The sequence below is a fragment of the Poromitra crassiceps genome, assembly GCF_964638095.1.
Source record: "Poromitra crassiceps genome assembly, chromosome: 6".
Lineage (NCBI taxonomy): Eukaryota > Metazoa > Chordata > Actinopteri > Beryciformes > Melamphaidae > Poromitra > Poromitra crassiceps.
Window position 1 is genome coordinate 51,891,789 of NC_139627.1, and position 24,915 is coordinate 51,916,703.

The 24,915-nt window shown below is 43.3% G+C and overlaps 1 protein-coding gene across 1 annotated transcript in view; it reads right to left on the bottom strand.

The window, feature by feature from the left end:
• The window catches only part of slc39a10 (solute carrier family 39 member 10), a gene marked incomplete at its 3' end in the record, with an annotated part of 78,157 nt that overhangs the window by 20,098 nt on the left and 33,144 nt on the right, over positions 1 to 24,915 (bottom strand). Inside the window, exon 4 of the mRNA XM_083639049.1 lies at positions 20,998 to 21,175. Coding sequence (XP_083495175.1) covers positions 20,998 to 21,175 — 178 coding nt within the window. The remainder of the gene's footprint in view (positions 1 to 20,997; positions 21,176 to 24,915) is intronic.

Genomic DNA, 24,915 nt, shown 5'->3' on the forward strand with positions numbered 1-24,915 from the left:
AGGAGGAGGAGGAGGACCAAAAATGAGAACAAGTTTAAAGTTCCCTGCAGACTCAGAGGACAACATGTTTAATGTAGTATGAAATTCAATGTCACACTAAAGCTGGCGGTGTGTTTGCTAAAGCGATGCTGGGGCCCCTCCACTGCTCACATTCAGATATGGCAGTCATATTGACAGAGAGAGAGAGACACACAGAGAGAGACACAGAGAGAGAGACAGAGAGAGACACAGAGAGAGAGAGTGAGAGAGAGAGACAGAGAAAGAGAGAGAGACAGAGAGAGACACAGAGAGAGAGAGAGAGAGAGAGAGAGAGAGAGAGAGACACACACAGAGAGACAGAGAGAGGTAGGTGGTTGTAATGTGCATCTTACAGACAATTGAGTTGGGCGAGGCATTTGGAGAGTGCCATCTGAACATGCTGCTGTAAACTCAAGTGCTGTTCTGTGATTATGGGACTGCGCTGTCCCTGCCAAGGCTGGTATGGCAAATAGCTTTTTCTTTCTTCGGAGATGATGTGAATCTCATCAGAGACGTTTCTTTCTAAAAGCCAATGAGAAATATTCGAAAGGAATGACAAATAGCCGTGCCTCAGAATTTGGTCTTATCCAGTTGTTGTTTAGAGGCCAGGATGCTTAACTAAGCGTAAGGAATGGAGCGTTTTTAGAGAAGTCTTCTCTGTTCCCCATGTAGTAACCTTAGGAGTATTTCATTTGGAGTGGATCCACGTGACCCATTGCAACATTTGCTCTACTTCCCAGGCTTGAGGGGTCATTCTGCGACTGAAAGATAAAACCTGGGGTGGGGGGGGGGGCACCCCCAGCACCCCAGCACCCCATATCATAAAGCAAATACAGACAGCTGTCCATGCAACTCCACGGTTAATAAACATGACATACTGCAGTGTTTCCCCTACCATTCTACAGGCCTGGCGGGCCCCGCCAGGCCAGAAAAAAAAATATATTTTCTGCTCTTCCCAAAATTTCAGTAAAACCTTCATGGCATATTATTACAATACAACAATACTGGTGTTGACAGTAATAGAAGATGCCAAATCATTCAAAACGATAAGCATTTTACTTTTAGGAGCATCGTGCCAGCGTGCAGCGCTGTTCCAAAACGTGTCAACGTGTGTCATTGCCTGGGAAATGCACATCCCATAATACAACTGTTTGCATCGCATCCCATAATAGTATGATGATACTTGGGATTAGGGTTGTCAAAAGTATCGATACTATCGATAAAAGTCAATACTAAAAATTTGAAACGGATACAATACTCATTTGCAACAGTTTCGATACCATGAGTGCTTTATTTTAATAAAAAAATTACTGATTGTTCCCTCCCTATCATTGGTGGGTATCTGTTGCTTCAACAAGCTAAACGTGTTCTGATGGCTATAGAGCAGGGCTAATCTGCTGTCTAAATTCAAGGTTTTATCAGGCCTAGATTATGGAGAAGTGTGCGTCTGTCCGTCCATCTGTCTAACTTTATTCTTATGCCTCTTGATGTGTCGTCATCCCCCCTTCCCGTGGTATCGAAAATGGTATCGACTATCGATATTTTCCTGGGTATCGGTATCGAAGTAGAAATTATAGTATCGTGACATCCCTGCTAAAAAGTTTAGCGTCGCCAGCGAGGGCCCCCACCGTTGCGGTACATTTCGAAATCCCTCCAGGCCTGAAAATGTTTCCAGGGGAAACACTTGTATCTTGAGAATACCTGCAGAACTGCTGTTTACCTCATTTTCAGCATGGCTCCGATTCAAATGACTGCACGTGCGCTGAAAAAGTGTCATTCAGCGAAACAAAAGGGAGCAGGGCTGACACACAGCCAGAGGGAGGGAGGGAGGGGAGGATTTACTGAATACCAAATATATATCACTGAGGGAAATCACACTGGCAGACACCATCTAATCAATCCCAGGTGGTGTGGCTCGTGAGGAAGTAACGTTTGACAGAGTGGTCGTGGAGAGAGTGAATCAAGCTGTTCCTGTCCCGTTAAGCAGCTGTAGGATTACAAATCCTCTCACAACACACACACGCACGCACGCATACACACACACACACACACACACGCGCGCAAAAAAACTCCCTACAGGCAGCTTGTCCGCTTAGAAAACAGGAGGCTGGAGTTCCTCCCATGGGAAATATCCAAAGGAAAGAGTCTGATGTTTAAGTGCTAATTACATAGCCATTAGCTATTAGCATTTAGGAAGCCTGCCTGTTGCTAAGCCTGACTCTGCCACAGGTTAACATGTGCCCTCTACGGCCAGGTGCAGCAGCGAAGGTTGTGCATATCTCCATAAGCAACGGCATTTCTTAGTGGAGAGCCTCTCTTCAAACGGAGAGCCAAGAAGAGCCTTACGAAGACTGTGAACAGGTCATTTTCCTTGTATGCATGCAGCATCGTTGTTGTGTTGAGTGAGCGTGAAGCAGAGTCAGTGACTGCTCAAAGACTGACAGTGGTCGGGTTTCCCTCCACCTGTTTTTATGCGAAATTTCAATTTGCGCATAAAAAAAACGGAGTGGAAACGCTGCCTAATTCGCAAAAGCCTCCAAATATCGCAAACAAGTTTTCACACTTGAGGGAGGCGGAAAAGTCAGGTGTATCGATAAAAGGAAAATGCGAAATGTGTGGTGGAAACAGATAAAGCGATATTCCGTTGTCTCTCCATTCAAAAACCAGGCAGTTTGCCTTGATCACTGCAAAACATGACATGCCGTGTGTAGCCTACACGCAATAGGGCTACACACGGTAAATATAGGTAAATATGCAGCACAATACCCGCCGTGGTAAACAGAAGAAGACTGGGATATTAACTTTAAGGCTACTCACTTCTAGAATTGAATGAAATTGTATTCACTTACTATCTGCTCCGTGGATTATTATAACGTTATGCTTGCCGAGTCGCACCTGGTAATCCAGAAATGGCGTTTTATGGTACCTTTGTCTACTTGTAGATCATCAAGAAACTTTAAATGAATAACGTTAGATGTGTTTAACAGAGCTGTATATCGGGTCTAGCAGCTGATCAGCAGCTCAGACAGCCTCAAACACCAGGTGATTGACAGCTCTATAATTCGCAAAATAGCAGTGGATGGAAACGCGCATTATTTCGCATTTTCTTTTGCCGACTTTCTGAAAATTCGATTAAAAGTTGCGATACATTTGGATGGAAACACAGCTACTGACTATTATTAGTGTGCAAGATTCTATGACTTGGACGATGCTTTCCTCATAAAAACCTACTTTCATACTATAGAGACTAGAGAGGCAAAGTGAAACGTCACTTCCTGCTTTTCTCCCTGTACCAGCGCCGGAACGGAGAATACTTTTTTGATCCCGTTTGAATTGGGCCACGGGGTGCCAACGAAAGAAAGTCGCAGTTTGTCGCCAAACTGTTGCACTAGAAGTTATAAATCAGAAAGACTACATACACTGTCGCCTAAGTGACGTCACTTTCTCTACCGGCAAAGCTGAAGACCGGCGACATGCCACGACCTTCCACGAGCTATGTAGTTTTTATACGAAACTAACCCCTACGTTTCAGTTTGAGACAAACTGTGACTTTCTTTACATGCAAGGTTAGGTTTTAAATTAACAAAATTAGCGTTGGCACCCCGTGGCACAATTCAAACGGGATCAAAAAAGTAACCTTATTCTCCGTTCACCGACATTCATATGTTTTTCAGCGCTGGTACAGGGAGAAAGCAGGAAGTGACGTTTCACTTTGGTTCTCTATTAGGCCGAGGCACAGGAGAGCCTGGTGGGCATTAGAAAGCCCAGTGTTTGGTCCCAGGTTCACGTCCTCACATCTCACATCAGATGGAATTCTCTGTAATGACCTGCACACACACATTTGATGGTGAGAGGTCGGCACAAGGCACATACCCCACATTCCACAGGGCAGCTAAAACCACCAATACAATCTTTCTTTTGAGTTGGTGGGGGGGGGGGGGGGGGGGGAGGGTTGCACTTAATGTCAGATGACAGTGTTTCCCCTACCATTCTACAGGCCTGGCGGGCCTGCCAGGCCACCGACGCCCCCCGCCAGGCCAGGAGAGGCAATGCAAAAAAATAAAATAATAATAATAATAATCTCTCTGCTCTCCCCAAAATTACAATAAACCTTTATGGCTTATTATTACAATAAAACAATACTGGTGTTGACAGTGATATAACATGCCAAACCATTCAAAACAATAAGCATTTTGCTTTTAGGAGCATCGTGCCAGCGTGCAGCGCTGTTCCAAAACGTGTCAACATGTGTCGTTGCCTGGGAAACGCACATCCCATAATAATTGTTCGCATCGCATCCCATAATAGTATGATGATACTTGGGATGCCATTGCGAACATAGATGCGAACAGGTTAGCTAAAAGTTAAGCGTCGCCAGCGAGGGCCCCCACCATTGGGGTCGGGGTACGTTTTGAAATCCCTCCAGGCCTGACATTTCTTTTAGGGGAAACACTGGATGACCACACTGTGCAAAGGTATGCAAACACAAAAAGGTTCAATGCAGATCTATTGACCGCAGATCTACTGAGCAAATCCATGCTTATAGTCTCTTCTCTGGCCGCAAAGCCTCAATTCATCAATTATATATTTTGGAGAGAGTATCATCGGGTGGCTCGGTGGGTCGCCTCACAGCAGGAAGGTCGTGGGTTCGAATCTCCACCCCGGTCCTTTCTGTGTGTGGAGTTTGCATGTTCTCCCCGTGTTTGCGCAGCTTTCCTGCCACAGTCTAAAGATATGCTGTGATTGTGTAGTATCGCAATGTATACTGTTATTACAATATATCCTATAATAATAATAAGAATGCAAAGTGTCTGTGAGTGAGTGAGCAGAATTGTGTTTGGCCACAGCTAGCTGCCATTTTACGTGCGAACGGGGTGAATCTTTCAGGAAGTGTAAAGAGCACCCCATGCGGGTGACCCTTAACGGAGACAGATTTTTTAATTAGGTAATTGGGGTCGACTAAAAATGGCCAATTAGTGGGCAAAACGCCTCAACACAGGTCCGGCACCATGGAGAGCTCCAGAGTGGAGCAGCACACAGGCGAGTGCGCAGTTTGAATCAGCCAGTGAACTCCGGAGCAGCACACAGGTGAGTCTCTGAGTTGTCATCAGCCATTGAAGTGGACTATGAAACATCTCTGAGGAGCGAGAGGAGAGGCTGCATGCCAGCTCTGTGAGCGAGGCCGGACTAAATGGCCAGCCACACGCCGGGATGGGGTGTTCCGCCAGTAGCTAGTAAAATATCTAGTATTATGTATATGTATATAATGTCTGTAATAGATATGATGTAGTTATATGCAGTGTTGGGAATGTTACTTTAAAAAAGTAATTAGTTATAGTTACTCACTACTTGTTCCAAAAAGTAACTGAGTTAGTAACTGAATTACTCTATAATAAAACTAACTAGTTACCAGGGAAAGTAACTACCGTAAATTCCGGACTATAAGCCGCACCGGTGTATAAGCCGCACCTGCAAAGTTGACTATTTTTTTCTTATATAAGCCGCACCGGACTATAAGCCGCGGGTGTTTTAATGTTTTTTTTTTTTTTTTTTTTTTTTTTTAATGTTTAATTACCATATGTAAGGGTAGCTTACAGGTAGGAAGCTCCCATTTATTAACATTTCAACAAAACAACATAACACAACACCACCTGTGTTGTTTTTTACAGTGCACACAGTGTCATACAGTGTGGTGAAAAGAGGGCAAGAGAGGAAATTAAAACTTATTATAGTTATATAGGATTTATAGTTAGAAAGAGTGCTAAAAAAGAGAGATTTTTTTTTTTTTTTTTTTGAAAAAATCCATAGATAAGCCGCACCGTTATATAAGCCGCAGGGGCCAAAAAAGGCCAAAAAACGGGAAAAAAGGTGCGGCTTATAGTCCGGAATTTACGGTATTTGCGTTATATAACCACCTTGAAAATGCCAACTTTTCATCGGATTGCTCCGGACTCGCCATTTCTGCTGCTTCCTCGAATCTGTTTGGTGTGTGTGTGTGTGTGTCTGTGTGTGTGTCGCGCGTGTGAGCCACCCGATGGTACTCTCTCCAAAATATATAATTGATGAATTGAGGCTTTGCGGCCAGAGAAGAGACTATAAGCATGGATTTGCTCAGTAGATCTGCGGTCAATAGATCTGCATTGAACCTTTTTGTGTTTGCATACCTTTGCACAGTGTGGTCATCCAGTGTTTCCCCTAGAAACGAAACGACCCCAACGGTGGGGGCTCTAGCTGGCGACGCTAAACTTTTAGCTAACCTGTTCACACCTATGTTCGCAATGGCATCCCAAGTATCATCATACTATTATGGGATGCGATGTGAACAGTTGTATCATGGGATGTGCGTTTCCCAGGTAACGACACACGTTGACACGTTTTGGAACAGCGCTGCACGCTGGCACGATGCTCCTAAAAGCAAAATGCGTATTGTTTTGAATTCATTTGGCATCTTCTATTACTAGTGTCCAATGTCAACACCAGTATTGTTTTATTGTAATAATATGCCATAAAGTTTTTTTGTAATTTTGGGGAGAGCAGAAAGTTTTTTTTTTTTTTTTTTTTTGCATTGCCTCTCCTGGCCTGGCGGGGGCGTCGGTGGCCTGGCAGGCCCGCCAGGCCTGTAGAATGGTAGGGGAAACACTGTCATCTGACATTAACACGTTCAGTGCCAGCGACGCCATATGGCATCATTAGAAATTTACCGTACAGTGCCAGCGACGCCAAATGGCGTCATAACTCCAAATTGTTTTTTTGACAGGGGGGTGTCGATCTAAGCTTCTTACGTCGCCTCTAACAATATTGTAGCTATTGGAGGTCGATAACCTATTTTACAAACCCATTAGGTGGCGACAGCACTCTCCTGATCAGAGAAAAAGGAGCCAAACACACAGAAATAGTCACTGGGGAAAATGAGGAAATCGCATCGCATCCGTCCGTATGCATCGACGTGCCTCCATAAACGAGCACAACACCAGCTGTGCCCCCAGCAGCAGCATCCGCTGTCACAACTGAGCACTTCCATGTACGCTGCAACAGCACATTCACATAATCAGCATTATTATTCCGAACTGGAAGCATGCCAGCCCGTGACAAACACACGCGGAACCAAAAAGCTGAATGTCGCGCACCATTCACTGTGTGTGCGCAGCAAACTCAGCAGAGACTGAGAGCCACCAGACACATAAGACACACCCAGGAGGCGTGTGCAGTTGAGGGGGGGGGGGGGGGGGGAGCACGGAGAGCAGCAGAGCAGCATACACTTCACCCAGACAGACCCAGACATCAGAAAATTAGCTTCAGAGTCAGAGATGTGCTTGAAATGTTTAATTTCACAAAAGGCTGATTATCTCAGCTCGTAGAAAAAAAGGTATGTTTTTCGTTCAATCAAGCTATCTTCTCCGGCTCATAACTAAAGAACGGAAAATGGGATCAATAAACTTTTTTTTGCAGGTGATAGAAGAGAGTCTCATCGTTATTTGTGCGTGTTCAGTGTTTACATAGTAATTATTAAAAAAATTATATGACTGTTTTAAAATGCATTGCGGCCTATGTGGCACAGCAAGCAACCTTTTGCCCAAGGGCCGTGGCACTGAAAGTGTTAAGTGCAACCCTCCCCCCCCCCCCCCCACCAACTCAAAAGAAAGATTGTATTGGTGGTTTTAGCTGCCCTGTGGAATGTGGGGTATGTGCCTTGTGCCGACCTCTCACCATCAAATGTGTGTGTGCAGGTCATTACAGAGAATTCCATCTGATGTGAGATGTGAGGACGTGAACCTGGGACCAAACACTGGGCTTTCTAATGCCCACGAGGCTCTCCTGTGCCTCGGCCTAATAGAGAATCAAAGTGAAACGTCACTTCCTGCTTTCTCCCTGTACCAGCGCCAGTGTTGGGAACGTTACTTTAAAAAAGTAATTAGTTATAGTTACTCACTACTTGTTCCAAAAAGTAACTGAGTTAGTAACTGAATTACTCTATAATAAAACTAACTAGTTACCAGGGAAAGTAACTACCGTAAATTCCGGACTATAAGGCGCACCGGTCTATAAGCCGCACCTTCAAAGGTGACTATTTTTTTCTTATATAAGCCGCACCGGTCTATAAGCCGCGGGTGTTTTGATGTTTAATTACCATATGTAAGGCTTCGTGCACAGAGGGGATTGTCGGGAAAGAGATGGCTGTTTGGGGAAGCTCCCATTTATTAACATTTCAACAAAACAAAAGTCAGGTCACTAATCCCCAGACAAAATCTCACATTGTGGTATTTTTTGTTTTTTTTACAGTGCACACAGTGTCCGCGGTGTGGTGAAAAGAGGGCAAGAGAGGAAATTAAAACAGAAGTGGATTTATAGTTAGAAAGAGTGCTAAAGAAGAGAGAATTCCGTTTTTTATTTTTTTATTTTAGTTACTCACAGTACTATTGACCAGTCCAACTCAAAAGATATTCGGCAGTTTCACTTTGAGCTCTTGTTCCGCCGCTGTCCATCAATGGTTATGACGAGTCTCGCTGGGTACAGTACGCCAAAGCGATATCCATTGACTCGATGATGCTGTTGTATGTTGCGCGTTTCTGTTGCACCAACGCGGAGAGGTCCTGCCGGACGAAAAAGCGCGTACCCTCCCAGGTGAGGGGCTTCTTCCCCGCAGCCTGGAGGATGAGTTGACAGTCGGGCCAGCGGAGTAGGCAGATGAAGATGGCCCTCGGTGGCAGGCCGGGGTCTGGACGTGGCCGAGGCGCCCGGTGTGCCCTGTCCACCTCTGGTGGTTTCTCGCCTTCCTTCAGGTCCAGGATGTAACACAGGATTTTGCCACGAAAGCGTCCATGTCACCAATCTCAGCTCCCTCTTTTACATTGATCAGGCGAATGTTATTTCTTTTACTCCTGCTGATTAAGTCATCAACCTGCGTGTGCAGCGTTTCGATGTTTTTGCATTTTATCCACTTTCGGACTCACTGTGTTGTTTTTGTCCTCCAGTGCGCTGATGCGCTTTTCCGCATTATAAACTCTGTTCACGGTTGCCTTAGTTTCTTTAGTGAGTGGATGGACTTCTGCACGTTTTCAAACTTGTTTTCAAGCTGCTCAAAACCTCTGAGCGATGTCGGACTTAATCGATAGTGTTTCACGGAGTAAAAGTTTAGCCCAAGCCGTGTATCTCCAGCCTCCAGCAGGTGAGTCATTTCCTCATTCATGGCGTGATTGCTTCGTCTTTTTCTTTCTGCTTACCTGTGTTGTGTTATGTTATGTTATGTTATGTTGTTAAAAGAGGGCAAGAGAGGAAATTAAAACAAGTGGATTTATAGTTAGAAAGAGTGCTAAAAAAGAGAGATTTTTTTTTTTTTTTTGGAAAAAATCCATAGATAAGCCGCACCGTTATATAAGCCGCAGGGGCCAAAAAAGGCCAAAAAACGGGAAAAAAGCCGCGGCTTATAGTCCGGAATTTACGGTATTTGCGTTATATAACCACCTTGAAAATGCCAACTTTTCATCGGATTGCTCCGGACTCGCCATTTCTGCTGCTTCCTCGAATCTGTTTGGTGTGTGTGTGTGTGTGTCTGTGTGTGTGTCGCGCGTGTGATGTGTCCTGGCTCGTGTGTGAAAACACTGGCTCCGATTGGCTACCATGAAACACATGACTCTGCCTTAGCCAATCATAATCGTTTATCTCGTTATGTTAACCCACCCGGTCTCCTCACAATAGCTGTGTTTCCATTACAGTTTTTCGCAAAATAATTGCGATATTTCTACAACTTCGACAATGTACAATTGCGACTTGTAGGCGTTTCCATTGAAGTTGAGTTTGGTACCGTCTGACGGAGCGCACACCTGAACGCAATTCCCATTAGCCTACCAGCAGCTGCCTGCCACAGTGGATCTGCCCCATATCCCGTCCCCTGCATGCTCAAATCCAACCAATGGTCAATGCAAATCACAACATGAAGTTACAACGCATATAAACGAGCCTGATTATCAATTCAAAATAAAATGAGTCGCAAAATGTTGCTGGCTGCGGTGAATGCAGTGAGCGCGACAGGCAGAGGAAAAAAGCCTAATAGCCTAATAGCCTACAACTGATCCGATTTAGAGATGGAGGGGGGAAAAGGCTGATTTGGTCAATAATCACAATGTTGTGTAGCTATTATAATTATAACACTGCACGGTGCACCTGAAACGTGTGTAATGTATTACTCACAGTCACTGTATTCACTTCAGTCAGGAGCACGCACCGCACCGGTGTGTGCTTGCTTTTCATCCCCTCGCGCTGTGCCAAATGCGCGCACACAGGCAGCCTGTCACCATGGACCGATTTCTGCCATTAAACATTATCTATTTTATATATATTTTGCATAACACTCGTCTTTCTGCTAGCGTTGCTTCAAAGTTTTCCATTGCTGCGGAGGTTTTGCCACGGCTTATCGAACCGTTTCTTCCTCATTTTTCGCTGCTTTTCCAAAGCAGAATGGGTCACATGACGTGCTAATGCGAAAAAACTGTTTCCATTACACTTTTGCGATAAACTGCTATATCGACACGTCTGAAAAACCACCTCATGAGAGCGCAAAAACGTTTTGCGATATTTGGGAGGTTTTTCGAAATTTACGTGTTTCCATTACCCAATTTCTATTGCGATATTTAGATTTTGCGCATTTCTGAGGGTAATGGAAACACGACTAATCACTCGACAACACTAGTGTAGGCTACGGGTAGTTTACTCAATCATTTCATAGTAACGCACCGCATTTAGCGTTCAGTAACGATAACGGCGTTGTAACGACGGAAACAGTAATTAGTTAGATTACCCCGTTACTGAAAAAATAACGGCGTTACCTAACGGCGTTCTTTTAAACGGCGTTATTCCAAACACTGGTTATATGACTGTGATGATGCTATTTAAAGCCCTTTGAGACGTGCTCGTGTTGATATGGGGCTATAAACACAACTGAGCTATCATCACTACGAAGGGACCAATTGGCCAAAATGAATTCCTGTTCTAATCATCGTTGAAAATGTCTCAGAGTATAACCCTAATGTTCTCATCCTTCCATCTTTCAATGTGCCTCACAAACGTAAGGGTGCTACAGCCGAGTGCTTGCTGATTGGTCGCAGCAGGCAGAAGAACACCCTGTAACCCTGAGAGGCAACTGTAAATCAGCAAGACAGTGCATCACTGCAGGTCCTTCACACTTACGTAGCTCATCTATTTCTCCAAGCTCATTACCTCCGCTCGAGTGTGTGTGTGTGTGTGTGTGTGTGTCTGTGTGGAGAAGTGGGGTACTGGGAGTGGGCTGGCGGTGATGAGGGAGCAGAAGAGAGGCGAGAGGAGACCCCGTGGTCTGTATCTTCTCTCCAATTACGCGTCTCCTGTGAGCCGTGGCTGTGGGGAGAAATGGCCCCGGGTGTCGCTTAGGCTCTTCCTAATTGGCAGGTTGCAAAGGAGAGCGGGGAGCGGGGGGGGGACCACTGAGAGGCACGCTGCAGTCTTCTGAGCTCCCCGCGGATCCGCGGATGCCCGACGGGAGGTAAATGAGAGGTAGCTCCTCGAGCCGTGTGGCACGCCCATGCTTGTGTCTTGGTGCAGAGCATGCAGCGGCGCCTCCAGTTCTCCACTAATGAGGAGATATCTCTGGCCCTTTTTACTTTTTCACGCCTTCTTCCTCATCGTCATCATCAGCACTTTTCATTGCCATCTTCAGGGGCAGCAAACTGTTGCCCCGAAGCGCACGTGATGCTGGAGGGGGGGAGTGTGTGTGCATTTAATAATTAAAGATTGAAGAGGGCAGGGAGTGCCTCTATTCTCACGCTGTAAGTTTTAACGTCTGCTGCTTCGACAGCATCGTTCAAAACACTGGTGCGATCTATCGATGAGCAGGAGTCTGGAGGGATACAAAACCAAAACGCTCCGTTGAATTGACCATTTCCCACTACGCCTCGCTGTCGGGTGAAAAGAAGCGGCTAGCTAGCGACAGCGCGTGTGTGTCGGAGGAAGCATGTGCTAGTCTACAACTCTCCCCAGGTTGACCGGGACAGCAGGGGAATTGACCGAAGTACAATTGGGGAGTACAAATCTGGCCAAAAACAAACAAACAAAAACATAATGACTCACTCTGAACTTTGCTATCCCTAAACACCACCTTAAAAGTGCGTTCAAGACAACTCAGAACCACGTAAAAAAAACGGACTTGTCGAGGCCGGAATTACAGGTCAGAAATCCGGCTATCATTTCAGAGCTCCGGTTTGTCCGAGTTGACATCATCATCAAAGTGTTTGTTGACCTAATTTGAGGTGTAATTATGCAATATGCGTTAGGGCTGTGCGATTAATCGATTTTGAATCGTAATCGAATTAATTAGTTAGGACGATGTTAAAAAAATGAAAATCATAAAATCGTTTTTTTTTTTTTTTTTTTTTTTTTTTAAATTAAAATTTTAAATTTAATTTTCACTTTAACTAGGGTAATTACGTTACGCGGGGCGGCTCTCTCTCATGTACGCATGCTGCTACTTGTCCATTCTCCCCGCTGTAAAGTCTCTCTAGAGGCTGTGATACTGGCTACTAAAGACAGCAGCGCAATGGACTTATTTCAACACCTCCACCAAAAAGCACAGAGTGAGCACTGAGCGCAGCTTGTTGCACTGCGGGCTGTAGCCTACAAGATAACGATTGCCACAACACACACACGCGCGCACACGAACAGACGTTATCACCGGACGATGAAACGTTGCCTTTACAGTTCACATAATAACAAAACAACACGTGAGGCCACCGAGTACTGATAGATTGGCTGTATTCATGGCAGCTGTCAGCCTCAGCTGACTCACCTGTCCCAGTGTGTCTGAATTTCCCCCTAACTGCTATCGCAGTTCCACGCATTCCTGTTGTGACTTTGTGTTATTCTAGTACAGATATAACTCCGAGCACGGGTGGTCGCTTAGACACTAATATAATTATCTCACGGACTCGGAGGAACACGCAAATCCACCAGTGTCAAGTTAGCAAGCAACAGCCAGGAAGTTAAGCATAGCAGCGGCAAGCTAAAACCTGCCTTCAGAGTAAAAGCGTAAATTGTCAATTATGGAAAAAAGGGGGGAAAAGAGCTCTGCAGGGCAACAAATGTTTAGAGAAGTATAATAGTATAATAAATCGAAATCGAAATCGAAAATCGAGTTTTGAGAGAAAAAATCGTCAATTTTAGTTTTAGGCAAAATCGCACAGCCCTAATATGCGTTTACATAGTTGATATTTCGCTCTGATTATAGCAATATGTTGAATTCAACAGCTATTTTACAAATGAAATTGGCTAGCTCTGCATGTTTTTGTAACTCTGACCATCTCCGAGTTAAAAACAGCGTGAACGCAACTATTCCCGAGGTTGGGAAAATCCAAACTGAAAGTTCTGTGCTCCGAGCGAGGCGTCTGGAATGCAGTGTAAGACTCCAGCACAATCCACTCCCACACGTCATCACTCCTTTCCTTTATCCAAACTGAACTGAAGCAGCATTCACAGCAGGTGGAAACAATATTGCTGCAAAACAACCGGCTGTGTTGCCTAAGAAAGTGGTAAAAGATGAGCCCTTCTGCCTCCAATGCAAAGTACAGGCTGTATAGTATCACGTGTAACGACCCTCTGGTACCTGTCATGTTTGCTGTTGACGATGCCACCTCCCCACCTACTACTACGCCTGTTTTACATAGTGCAAGTGACAAATGACATCTGATCCCAATCAGTGTTGGGCAGTAACTTAGTTACAGTAACTTAGTTACTGTAAGTTTATTACTTCCCCCCCAGTAACGAGTAATGTAAGGCAGTGGTCCCCAACCACCGGGCCGCGGACCGGTACCGGGCAAAAAAGGATGTAAGGGATTACATTTTCCAAAAAGTAATTATATTACAGTTACTAATCCAAGTAACTTCAAGTTACTGCGTTACTTTTTCAGCGCTGGCACAGTGCCAAACAAACTGTGCGGCGATAGATAGGTCTGTCTATACGAGACTACTGTGTTGTCAGAACATGATCGGGTTTTTTGTCCTAGATAGGGAAATACAAGGTTGTTCACTCCTCCTGTAAGGTTAATTATTGTTCCCATAAAGTGGATTCAGTTCTAAAAAAGGAGCTGGCTAAACAGGTTGTATGTCACTCTAGCCGTTTTCCCACATGCGTACCGGAAAATTACCTGTAAGTCAATATCGGACATTTCCCTTCACACCTCTCCTCTGCATGTCGGAATCTAGCAGCAAAATTGCCTGTATGTTGGGGGGCGGGGCGGCACTGCAGAGCGGGTGGGGAGTGACGTGTCGGCAAAACTCTTGATGGTGAAATAAGTTTGCTTGTTTATCCGTTCACCTGCGTCGCGTTGAAGCACTTTTTACAGACTGGCTTCGTTTGATGTGTCCGGGCTTGCCTTCGCTGTTGGCAATGTAAGCAAAATACTTCCACATTTCGCTTCGTGCATTTGCTTCGTCTGTGTCCCTGTCGGGCTGTGACTGAAGGAGGAGGACGGACTGTGGCCAGAGAGCGAGCAGGAAGCAGAGAGGAGAGGGGAAAATCAGCACACCCATACATGAAGCTGACATAGGCTACTGCTCTTATTATCACAAGATCATTTCGCCAGTTTGCTTTAATGTGCGCGAATGATTAGATTATGCCTGCTGGAACATTAAGCAACGTGTGTACACCTCGCCCATGAGAGTGTCACGGGAAATGACTGGACCCGTTCTACACTTGAGTTCGCTATCGCGCATACCGCTCTTCTGACTGGCTCCAAACTGGTGAAATCTCCGCGATGACGGGGTCGCGCTTATACCGGCACGACGACTTTCACACATGCAGGCATTAGACCACGTTCCGGTCATTTAGCGGTACAAAGCGCATGTGGGAAAACGGCTTTTTACAGAAGGGGTGCGTAGCAAAAGTAATATAGTAAAGTAACGAGTAATGTAACTAATTACTTTTGATACCAAGTAATAAGTAAAGTAATTGTCTTACTTTTTAAAGGAGTAATCAGTAACATGTCACTAATTACACTTCCTGAGTAACTTGCCCAACACTGATCACAATACAGACAAAGTGAGCAGACCATGACACCATATTGTGTATATGGTATCAGGTGTAAATGCAAAGGGCGTGGTGAGATTGCTCATGATCCGAAGAGCCTATTCAGGTGATGAACGTGTTTTAATGCCAGGTGTCATTGGGCGGTCGGACCCCGTACCCCAGAAGTCAGATGGCCCTGTGTTTATCTATCTATTCTTGGCTAGTTACATGCTCTACCCACTGAGCTACACCGCATCACGGGGGAAATCGCTCCGTTCGCTCCAATAGACCAGCATAATTTTCCTTGAATTAAACATAGCTAAAAGCTGTTGTGTGGTGGGGCTGCGCAGACAACAAATGTAAAAAATTTGACAATTAAAGTTGTTTTGTACTCCTGAGCAAAACAAGGAAGCCATTGAGAATTTGCGAGACGAAAAATGTGGATCTAGCTGTCAAGGAAGTAAGTTGGGAGTGTTCATCTTCCATATATACAATCTTTTTGTGAAACACGCAACCATGCACGCGACATAGGAGAACGCCAGGATTGGACAGGAGTTTGTGTTTTCCCCCGTTTAGGGCGTGGCTTCTGAATGATGACGCGTTACGCAGTGTCTCTATAGACATTATACATTCTCTTAGGAAAATGCTGCCCGAAGGTTAAGGGCCTTTTCTATGGCTCCCTATTTTTGCTGAAGATCTTGTGTGCAAAAATGTTGGTTACTGGTACTGCTTCAATTTGTAGCAAATCTTTGACTTGTATGGGTTTATGAGGACTTTGTGACCAGGAACTCATTAACTTACAAACATTGTGATGTCATAATTTGCATTCTCATAAACCCAGTCCGAGGCTTACTACTGACCGTCACATGTCATTGCTAATTTGTACCTCTCTGTATCGCCCCCCCCCCTTTTTTTTTAAGATTGCCAATTTGAAACTGTCCATTAATTTTCTTTTTTTAAATTTTCCATTTATTTGGCATGCAGAAACTTACTTAATAAGTTACTTAATAAACATAAGCAACACGTGTCAACTCGCTAACTGGCTGCTACAGTAGCTAGTATAAAAGCACTTCCTCAAATTTGGGGGCAGTGTTAGCTTAAGCCTTTGTTCACATCAGGCGCTTAACAGAAGCAGAGCTGAAACGGCGCTTAAGCAGAAACGGTTGGTCACGCTAAACCGGTCAGACAAGAAGCGCTCTCTTTTCCTCAGCGCCTCGCTCGGCGCGCATGGAAAATAGAACAGAATCCTGAATGATCGCTCGCGGCTGGTGTGAACGGTCATCACGCCTGTTAACAAGGACGGCAAAATGAAAGTGCGTGGCTTCAGCGTGGCTTGAGCTTGGCTTTTGTGCGTACGGTGTGAACGAGAGGGCTAACGGTTAGAGAAGTGGAGCTTGTGACATGCAAGTTGCCAGTTTGAGTTCCAGACTGGCTGGGAAAATGAGTGGTTAAGTAAATGAGTAATGCTGTCTCCTCCTGCAACAAGGTACTCATGAGCAAGGCACTTGATCACAGATTGCCCCACCAGCAGAGCTGCTCAGTGGCCGAGTAGGGGTGTCAAAAATAATCGATTATAAGATGCATCGCGATGCGGACCTGCACGATTCTGCATCGATTCACAAATGTCAAAAATCAATTATAAAAAAAAAAAAAAAAAATAATAATAATAATAATCAAACAAAATATAATGGAAGTACATGCAGTTGTTTATTTTAATTATGGATCATAATACAATGCAATTCCAAATGCACTTTTATTTTAAAAGTAGCCACACAGTGAGAAAAAAGAAAGTGAGAAAAAATAAATCATGTATTGGGGAAAAAAGTGATGCATCGATTTAAGATGCATCGAGATGCATCGATAATTGTAATCGAATCGAATCGTAGCCCTCTGAATCGTAATCGAATCGAATCGTGAGACCAGTGAAGATTCACAGCCCTACCAACGAGGGGAACTCCTCAGACAAAACACGACAAATGACTCAGAACAGCGTATCAGCCTATCACACGTGCTGCGGCAGAAGACTGCAGTTGTATTGGACAGTTTCCAGCACTGAAGGAATGTGAAGCAGGAAGCAGGAGCTTTCTCTGGATAAAGTCCGGTTTAAAAGAGCTGTATAGCATTCTAATCATGAGACTGTCCTACACACTCTGCTTGCTGCGGACAACAACAGTGTGACTGTAAAACTCACAAGAGGTAAAGTCGTCCGCTGACCTTACGACTTGCACAAAGCTATCACGCGCCTGCAGTCTTACGAGCTCAGCGCTATCACACATTGTGCTTCCTCCATCCGTCTATAAAAGTTAATGATGTAGTTGGTGGTGGTGGGGTGGAAATGCAAGAAGCATGAAATGAGTAACCAGAAACGGCCTACTCACTGGGTCTTGGGGTCTCGGCCGTGTTCTCGACTGACTTAAAGGGGAATGGCGCTGCTGTTCAACATATTTTTTGCCCTTAGATAGTTCAATTTGTACTGGTGAGTGTTCACTGCTACTCTGAATAGCTGAGAATTGAGAGTAATAAGAAGTTTATATCCTGCCGCAGATTATTGCCACATCAAGGTACTGGGAATAGATTATTATATTATTTATTTATTTATATATTATACAGTATATATTACTTATTATATATTATATTTATTTATTATTATAGAACAGATTATTGCCACATCAAGGTACTGGGAATAGATTATTATATTATTTATTTATTTATATATATATATTATTTATTTATTATATTATTATTTATTATATTTATGTTTTATTATAGAACAGATTATTGCCACATCAAGGTACTGGGAATAGATTATTATATTATTTATTTATACATATATATATATTATTTATTTATTATATTATTATTTATTATATTTATGTATTATTATAGAACAGATTATTGCCACATCAAGGTACTGGGAATAGATTATTATATTATTTATTTATTTATATATTATACAGTATATATTACTTATTATATATTATATTTATTTATTATTATAGAACAGATTATTGCCACATCAAGGTACTGGGAATAGATTATTATATTATTTATTTATTTATATATATATATTATTTATTTATTATATTATTATTTATTATATTTATGTTTTATTATAGAACAGATTATTGCCACATCAAGGTACTGGGAATAGATTATTATATTATTTATTTATACATATATATATATTATTTATTTATTATATTATTATTTATTATATTTATGTATTATTATAGAACAGATTATTGCCACATCAAGGTACTGGGAATAGATTATTATATTATTTATTTATACATATATATATATTATTTATTTATTATATTATTATTTATTATATTTATGTATTATTATAGAACAGATTATTGCCACATCAAGGTACTGGGAATAGATTATTATATTATATTATTATTTATTATATTTATGTATTATTATAGAACAGATTATTGCCACATCAAGGTACTGGGAATAGATTATTATATTATTTATATATATATATATAATGTATTTATTATATTATTATTTATTATATTTATGTATTATTATAGAACAGAGTATTGCCACATCAAGGTACTGGGAATAGATTATTATATTATATATATATATATATATATATATATATATATATATATATATATATATATATATATATATATATATAATTTATTTATTATATTATTATTTATTATATTTATGTATTATTATAGAACAGATTATTGCCACATCAAGGTACTGGGAATAGAGGAGAGACCGAACAAACAATAATAATAGGCGGACCCAGGGGAATATGAAGGTACATGTTCTGCTTCGCTTCAATTAGCACTAAAGATGTAGCTTGGTTAGCTCAAATAAACATTCTATTATGATGTCATAAAGCCAGTCATTCTATTATGATGTCATAAAGCCAGTCTGCCATTCAGTCCCAAGAGAGGAGCTCCAGGTTCCTGATAGCATCGCATTATGCAACCAATGGTTTATGGTGATGCCCTGTGGTGTTCTCAATAGCTTGTTGTTGATTCCAGCCACTGCAGTCCCCCCCCCCCACCCCCGCAAGCGCGTGTTGGTTTTACAGTCATTTTAATGTGTATCCTTCTTCGGGATTTAGCATTTTCCTTCTTCCACTTTCCGTTATTTGAGGTACACGGTGTACGAATGATTGTATACAGATGAAGCTATTATTACTATTATTACGTGTGTTCCCAAATATTGACTGAAGTGTTTAAGGCCAGAGGAATAGCATATTAGAATCTGTAAATTGGATGTCATTCTGCTAGATTTTCTCCTAGATGTTGATGAGAAAACAACGAGTTTCCAGGCAGGAGAGAATCTGCTGAACAAACAGGGTTGATTGTGTTCTGGCTGTGATTGTTTACTGATGCGTGTAAAGGGCCACTGACTTATCCACTGTGCAAAGAAAGCCCATTGTGCTGCTCTGCTAAAGCAACAGTGATGAGATCAAACCATGTGTCAATAGACCAACTGACGAGTGAAGACATTAGTGTTACTTTGCTCTGGAATGAGCTGCTGTTTGTTCTTTACCATCCATAGGAAATGTGAAACGTCTGGTCAATTTAAGTGGACTGGGACTAGGCTTGAGCGGTATCTATTTTTTCAGACCTTCATACCTTCCTGATTTCACACCCCGGTATACGGTATTGACAGTATTGGTTTCATTAGCGGGGTGGGGGGGGGTGTTGCACAAGTTATCATCCAAACCAATTTTCCTGCTGTAATACATCTTTTACAATCTTTTATTTTTAATCAATAAAAAAAGGTTGCAACCTCTATGTTTCAGAAAACTTTCTTTTCCATGCACAATGTTCACAAATGTCCTTAAATTATGAGAATGGCAATTAAACGTTATGGACAGGCCTGTATGTAAAGCGGTCCCTCTTGCATTGCACCGTAACACGGGTGTTAACGTTTCAGATTTTTTGCTACATAGCAAATTAATCGTCTGAATCTTGCGCATCGAACCATGTCTTCCTTTTTTCGGATCAGATCAACACAGCAGAAGTTATAGCCGTCTTTGTACAAAGAGTGCTAAAAAAATGTCCGATTATTTGGCTTTTTCAAATGGCTTTTTGGAAATCCGCCTAGGTATCTCCCTACAAAAACCACTGCCAAATACTCATGTTTTGGTATTTGTTCATCTCCTTTGAGTTGGGATGTGGTAAGGCCTGTGGCTATGTCTCCATTGGGTTTCTAGCCATAAATACAACAACCACAGGTAATTGTTTACACTCTAAAAGTGTTTTTTATTCTAGGCGAGAATCAACCACTGTGTTTGAGCTGGTGTTACTCAGGGTCAGTAACACATAGAGTCATTCTGACACTTGGAACAGAAACTTCAAAGTCTTACCTTTCAGAAAAGGTCAGGCAGTTGTCTGTAACCCTAGCGGTTCAGCCACAGTAAGCATTTTAGTTTGGGTATGTCGTTTTCACCATTTTCTTCAGAAATAGGTGGCTTTTTAAGAGGTTTTAAACAATATAGTGTTGCTGGAAACACGCCTATTAATAAGGTAAAAAAAAAGTTGCCTACAAATGGCGAATAGAAAATAAAAATAAATAGAGTCAAGCCACCCCGGCACCTTCAGTTGCCATTTTTCTCTCAGCTTCCAGCTCAGCTGCGCAGAGTGCTGCCTCTGCCTGTTCCACCAGTAGAGACTACCTTCTACTGACATGTGCTGTGCACTACAACGTCACCTCAATGCAGCATCTCATTCTCCATCATTCAATTGAATAGAAAGAGGAGCGTCTGTATTTTTGACGGTATTGAAAATCATACCCCGGTATGATCTAAATACCCCGGTATACCGCCCAAGCCTAGCTGGGACTCTATACAGAGCATGCCACTGGGGTCTTCAGCACTGGAGACTGGGCCGCTACCACAGTTGAAGAGCCTTAAAGTCTTGTCAGTGTCAAGACACTGGATATATGAGGTATTTGTCTCTTACCGGAGTTGACGGGCTCCAAGGATTCCTGCTCCACATCCATCTGGTGGTAGTGGCGGATGCAGAAGCGGCTGTCTATCTGGTACAGCAGGGCGGGACACAGGTAGGTGAACTGGGCGGGGGAGATGGGCGAGTCAGGACTCAGGCCATAGTAGGCGAGGAGCTGGGTCAGGTTCAGACACTGCGGGGGAGAAAAAGCATGAAGGGGAGACACCACCGATCGCAAAAAAAACATCTGCGAACCCCATGACATCCAAAACAATATGACTAATGGGCAGCGTTGTAGGACTCGAGACCGAGTCCTAGACGCGTTTTCAGGACTTCAGTGACTCAACTTGGACTTGATGACTCGGACTTGGACTGGAGCATTCATGCCTTACTACTGGATAGACACACTCACTACTATGACACCAAACCAAACCAAACCAATGATGACTAGAGCTTAAAATGCTTTTTGGGTTAAAACAGTCTAGCCGCCTTCCCCGTCATCCAGAGTATAAAGACAAGAAAGCATGTTCTGTGATGCTTCATGCTGTGAGTTGTCCTTGTATCTAGATCCACGGGTGAAGGTGATTGGCTCCTAAATAATTGGGTCCAACTTCCAGCTGTGTGTAATCTCTGCCCTTGTTATATTAACAGACTGAATCTGTACTATTCAAATGCTCTTTGTTATATTAACAGACTGAATCTGTACTATTCAAACGCCCTGAAGAGGCTCTTTGCAGAAACGCGCAAGCGTTTTGTTTTTGTGATGTGAGCCAAATAGATCAAGTGAAAGGTGAGTATTTTGTCCTCTTTGACTTTTACAATTGAGATGTGCCCTTTCATCTTTTTTGAACATGTTTTGGATTTTGGGTTTAGCACTCCATGGAGAAGCCCATTGCTGAAGCGCAACCTTCTTTTTCTAAACCATACATACCGCATTCTTCGTTTTTTTATTTAGGCCCTAATAATTTGGCAGAAGATATTTTATAGCTATGACATTATTAAATGTTCATGCAACTGCAAAGGCAGGCAGGCACATGGTGATTCACGCTCATGTTCAGTAACTCTGGACTCAGAGTGGACTCAGGTGATGGGGACTTCACTCAGACTATTCTTTAGTAGTCTCGCTGGCCGGCCTCCCCTCCCTACCGTGAGAGGAGTCTGGCGGCGCAGGTCTCCATTGTGGGATTGCGATGGCCGGTGCTTAGCGGCAGTGCCCTTGGAAAATAGTTTCCAACAATCCAACTTGCCATTTTCAGCGTGTAGCAACGAGCTAGCGTGTAGGTTTCTGCCGTTAGCTTGCTAGCTAGTACGTAGTTAGCGTTGTTGTTTTCACTGAGGCGGCAGGGCACTATTTACAGCGACACACAGGGAGGAGGGAGCGGAAGCCGCTCTGATTGACATGGTCGGAGCCAATGACAGTTTGTAATAAGCGGTGAGCGGACATCCGGCAGTGACTGAAACAGTCGCTCCAATGGGAGAGCAGCTGTAGAGCAGGGGAGGACTTATACCAGCAGCCTGTTTCCGTGCAGCCAGACTCCTCTCCCTGGAAGGGAGGGGAGGCTGGCCAGCACTTTATTGAGTCAGACTTGGACTCGAACACTTGGGACTCCAGACTCAACGTGGACTCGAGAAATAGAGACTTGACTACAACACTGCTAAAGCCTATATGACTGATTGCTTAGCAAGCCCAAAATGAAAAATATTTCAGTGTTTTTGTTGTTTTGTTTTGTTCAAATTGGATGCAAACCCTTACTACTTCCTTAAAAAGGCTAACTAGGCATAACATCACTTTTTTCATCTGAAAACCAATGTATATGGTCATTTAGTAGTGTTGCTGATGGATTCAGGTCAAAATCTTGACATTTTAGTGCAAAATAGATGAATTCTACATACTTTATCATTGTCATGCATACAGACTGCCCTGTACTGGGTGTGGGTGAAAGGGTTGACCTTGGTGATGCGAGGTCACATCACAGAGCACCGGGGGCGGGGCTAACGCTAATGAATGCTTGTGTTGTTTACTTGACTTATGCTGCCAGCAGCGACAGGTCTCCTGGCATACAGAAACCTAACAAAATCGAGAGGCCTTCAAGAAAAATCGGTGAGGAAGCTGGACTAACGATATGCGGTCAATTCTGAAGACATATGTGTCTGTTACGTTAGTCCAGCTATCAGTTACTGTTATTTATTAGTTATGCCGGGAATGTCAGCAGTGCAGCTAACTTTATGCTACTAGGCCTGCCTGTGCAAAGGTTTCTTGACAGTAAAGAAAACCAGATAGCTGGAATAAAACGGAGACAATATTTTCAGAATTTACCACAAGAGTCAAACATCTTCGCTAACTTTTTTTTTTACAAGCCACGGTGAACCACACGACCCGCACATCCTACGGGAGCAGACAGGAAGTAGCTCCGTGACAGACAGCCCATGAGCTCGCACTGGCCCAATGACACGATGCTTGCACATGTGTGAGCATCGTTTCAGGGTGGGGAGGAGAGGAGAGCGGGGTGCGGAGGGGAGGGGAGGAGAGGGGAGCGGGGTGCGGAGGGGAGGGACGTGGGGAGGGAGGGAGGTGTCGGTTGAGACAGAGGCTGGCTGGCTGCAAATTACATTTTCCCAAAAATATCCAGTGAACGGAGCTAAGCTCAGACCAGGGGGTTTAGTTCTGCTTTAAGCTCGAGACTCTTAAAATAATTTTAATTTGTATTAACTTAGGGCATTTTCACGCCGGCCTCGTTTGGTTCGGTTGAATCGCACTGGAGTTTGTTTTCCCCCCCTGGTGCGGTTCGTTTGGGCAGAAGTGAATGCAGCTATCGAACTCTGGTTCGGACCATCATCAGAGAAGGTTTTCTTATGTGATAAGATTGTCTGATTGCAGCATCTTTATAATTGATTATTATTGTATTCTTGACAGCGGTCACATTCTCCATGATACTAGCCTACTGTAGGCACAAGTTGCGAGGGCTTTGTTTTACTTTTGACCAAATAGAGTACCACAGGGATGACATACATGCTGTCACCATTATGCAATGCCAAATACGGTCCTGCCCCGTGCCCATATACTGTTTTTTTTTATGAGTATGCTACAACTGTGATACTCAACTTGCGGCCCGCGATAGGGTGCCGAGCGGCCCGCCAACCAATTTCTAATTCACAACGGGTTCGAATCCGACCCGAGGTCCTTTGCTCCCTTCCCACCTTTCCTGTCTGTCTACTGTCCTGTTTAATAAAGGTAAAAATGCCCCAAAAATAATCTGAAAAAGAAAAAAGAAAAAAGTTTGAGTGAGCTCCAGCTGAATAGACCCTTCTTACAGGGCCCATGTTGTGTCAAAAAGGCAGGGTAAACACAGGCGCAAGCAAAACACTAATGAGGGTTTCCAACTTCCATGATTGGAATTTGGAAACCCTCATTAGTGTTTTGCTTGCACCTGTGTTTATTCTGCCTGTTCGACACAAAATGGCCCCCGTGAAAATTGTCTATTGTCAGATATCCCTGCCTGCTCGCTGCCCAGGCACTTATATGTACTTAACTAACTTAACTTAACCTAACTATCTATCCTGTGTGTGCACAGGTCGGAGACGTTTGGTTGATTTTCTTTATTGATTTGTTTGGGAAGAGGGTTCACTCTGTACTGAATTGAAGTGAACAAACTGAATTTCTTTTACTTGGTGTGAAACCCAACCAAACCAGCTGGAAAAAATAAACAATGTATAACTTTTGCTTTTGGTGCGAATCAAGCAACCGGACTAGGCTGGTGTGAAAATGCTACTTAAGAGAGGGCCAAGAGAGAAAAACATTGACTTAGGTTAGGTACAGTACAACTGCAGTGATTGGTGTTTGGTTTTCTCTCGAGTTGTACCTGGCAATCTCCCTGTGTGTAATATGGACAAGCTTCACCTATGTTTCAACTGGTATATGAGGGTGAGTAGATG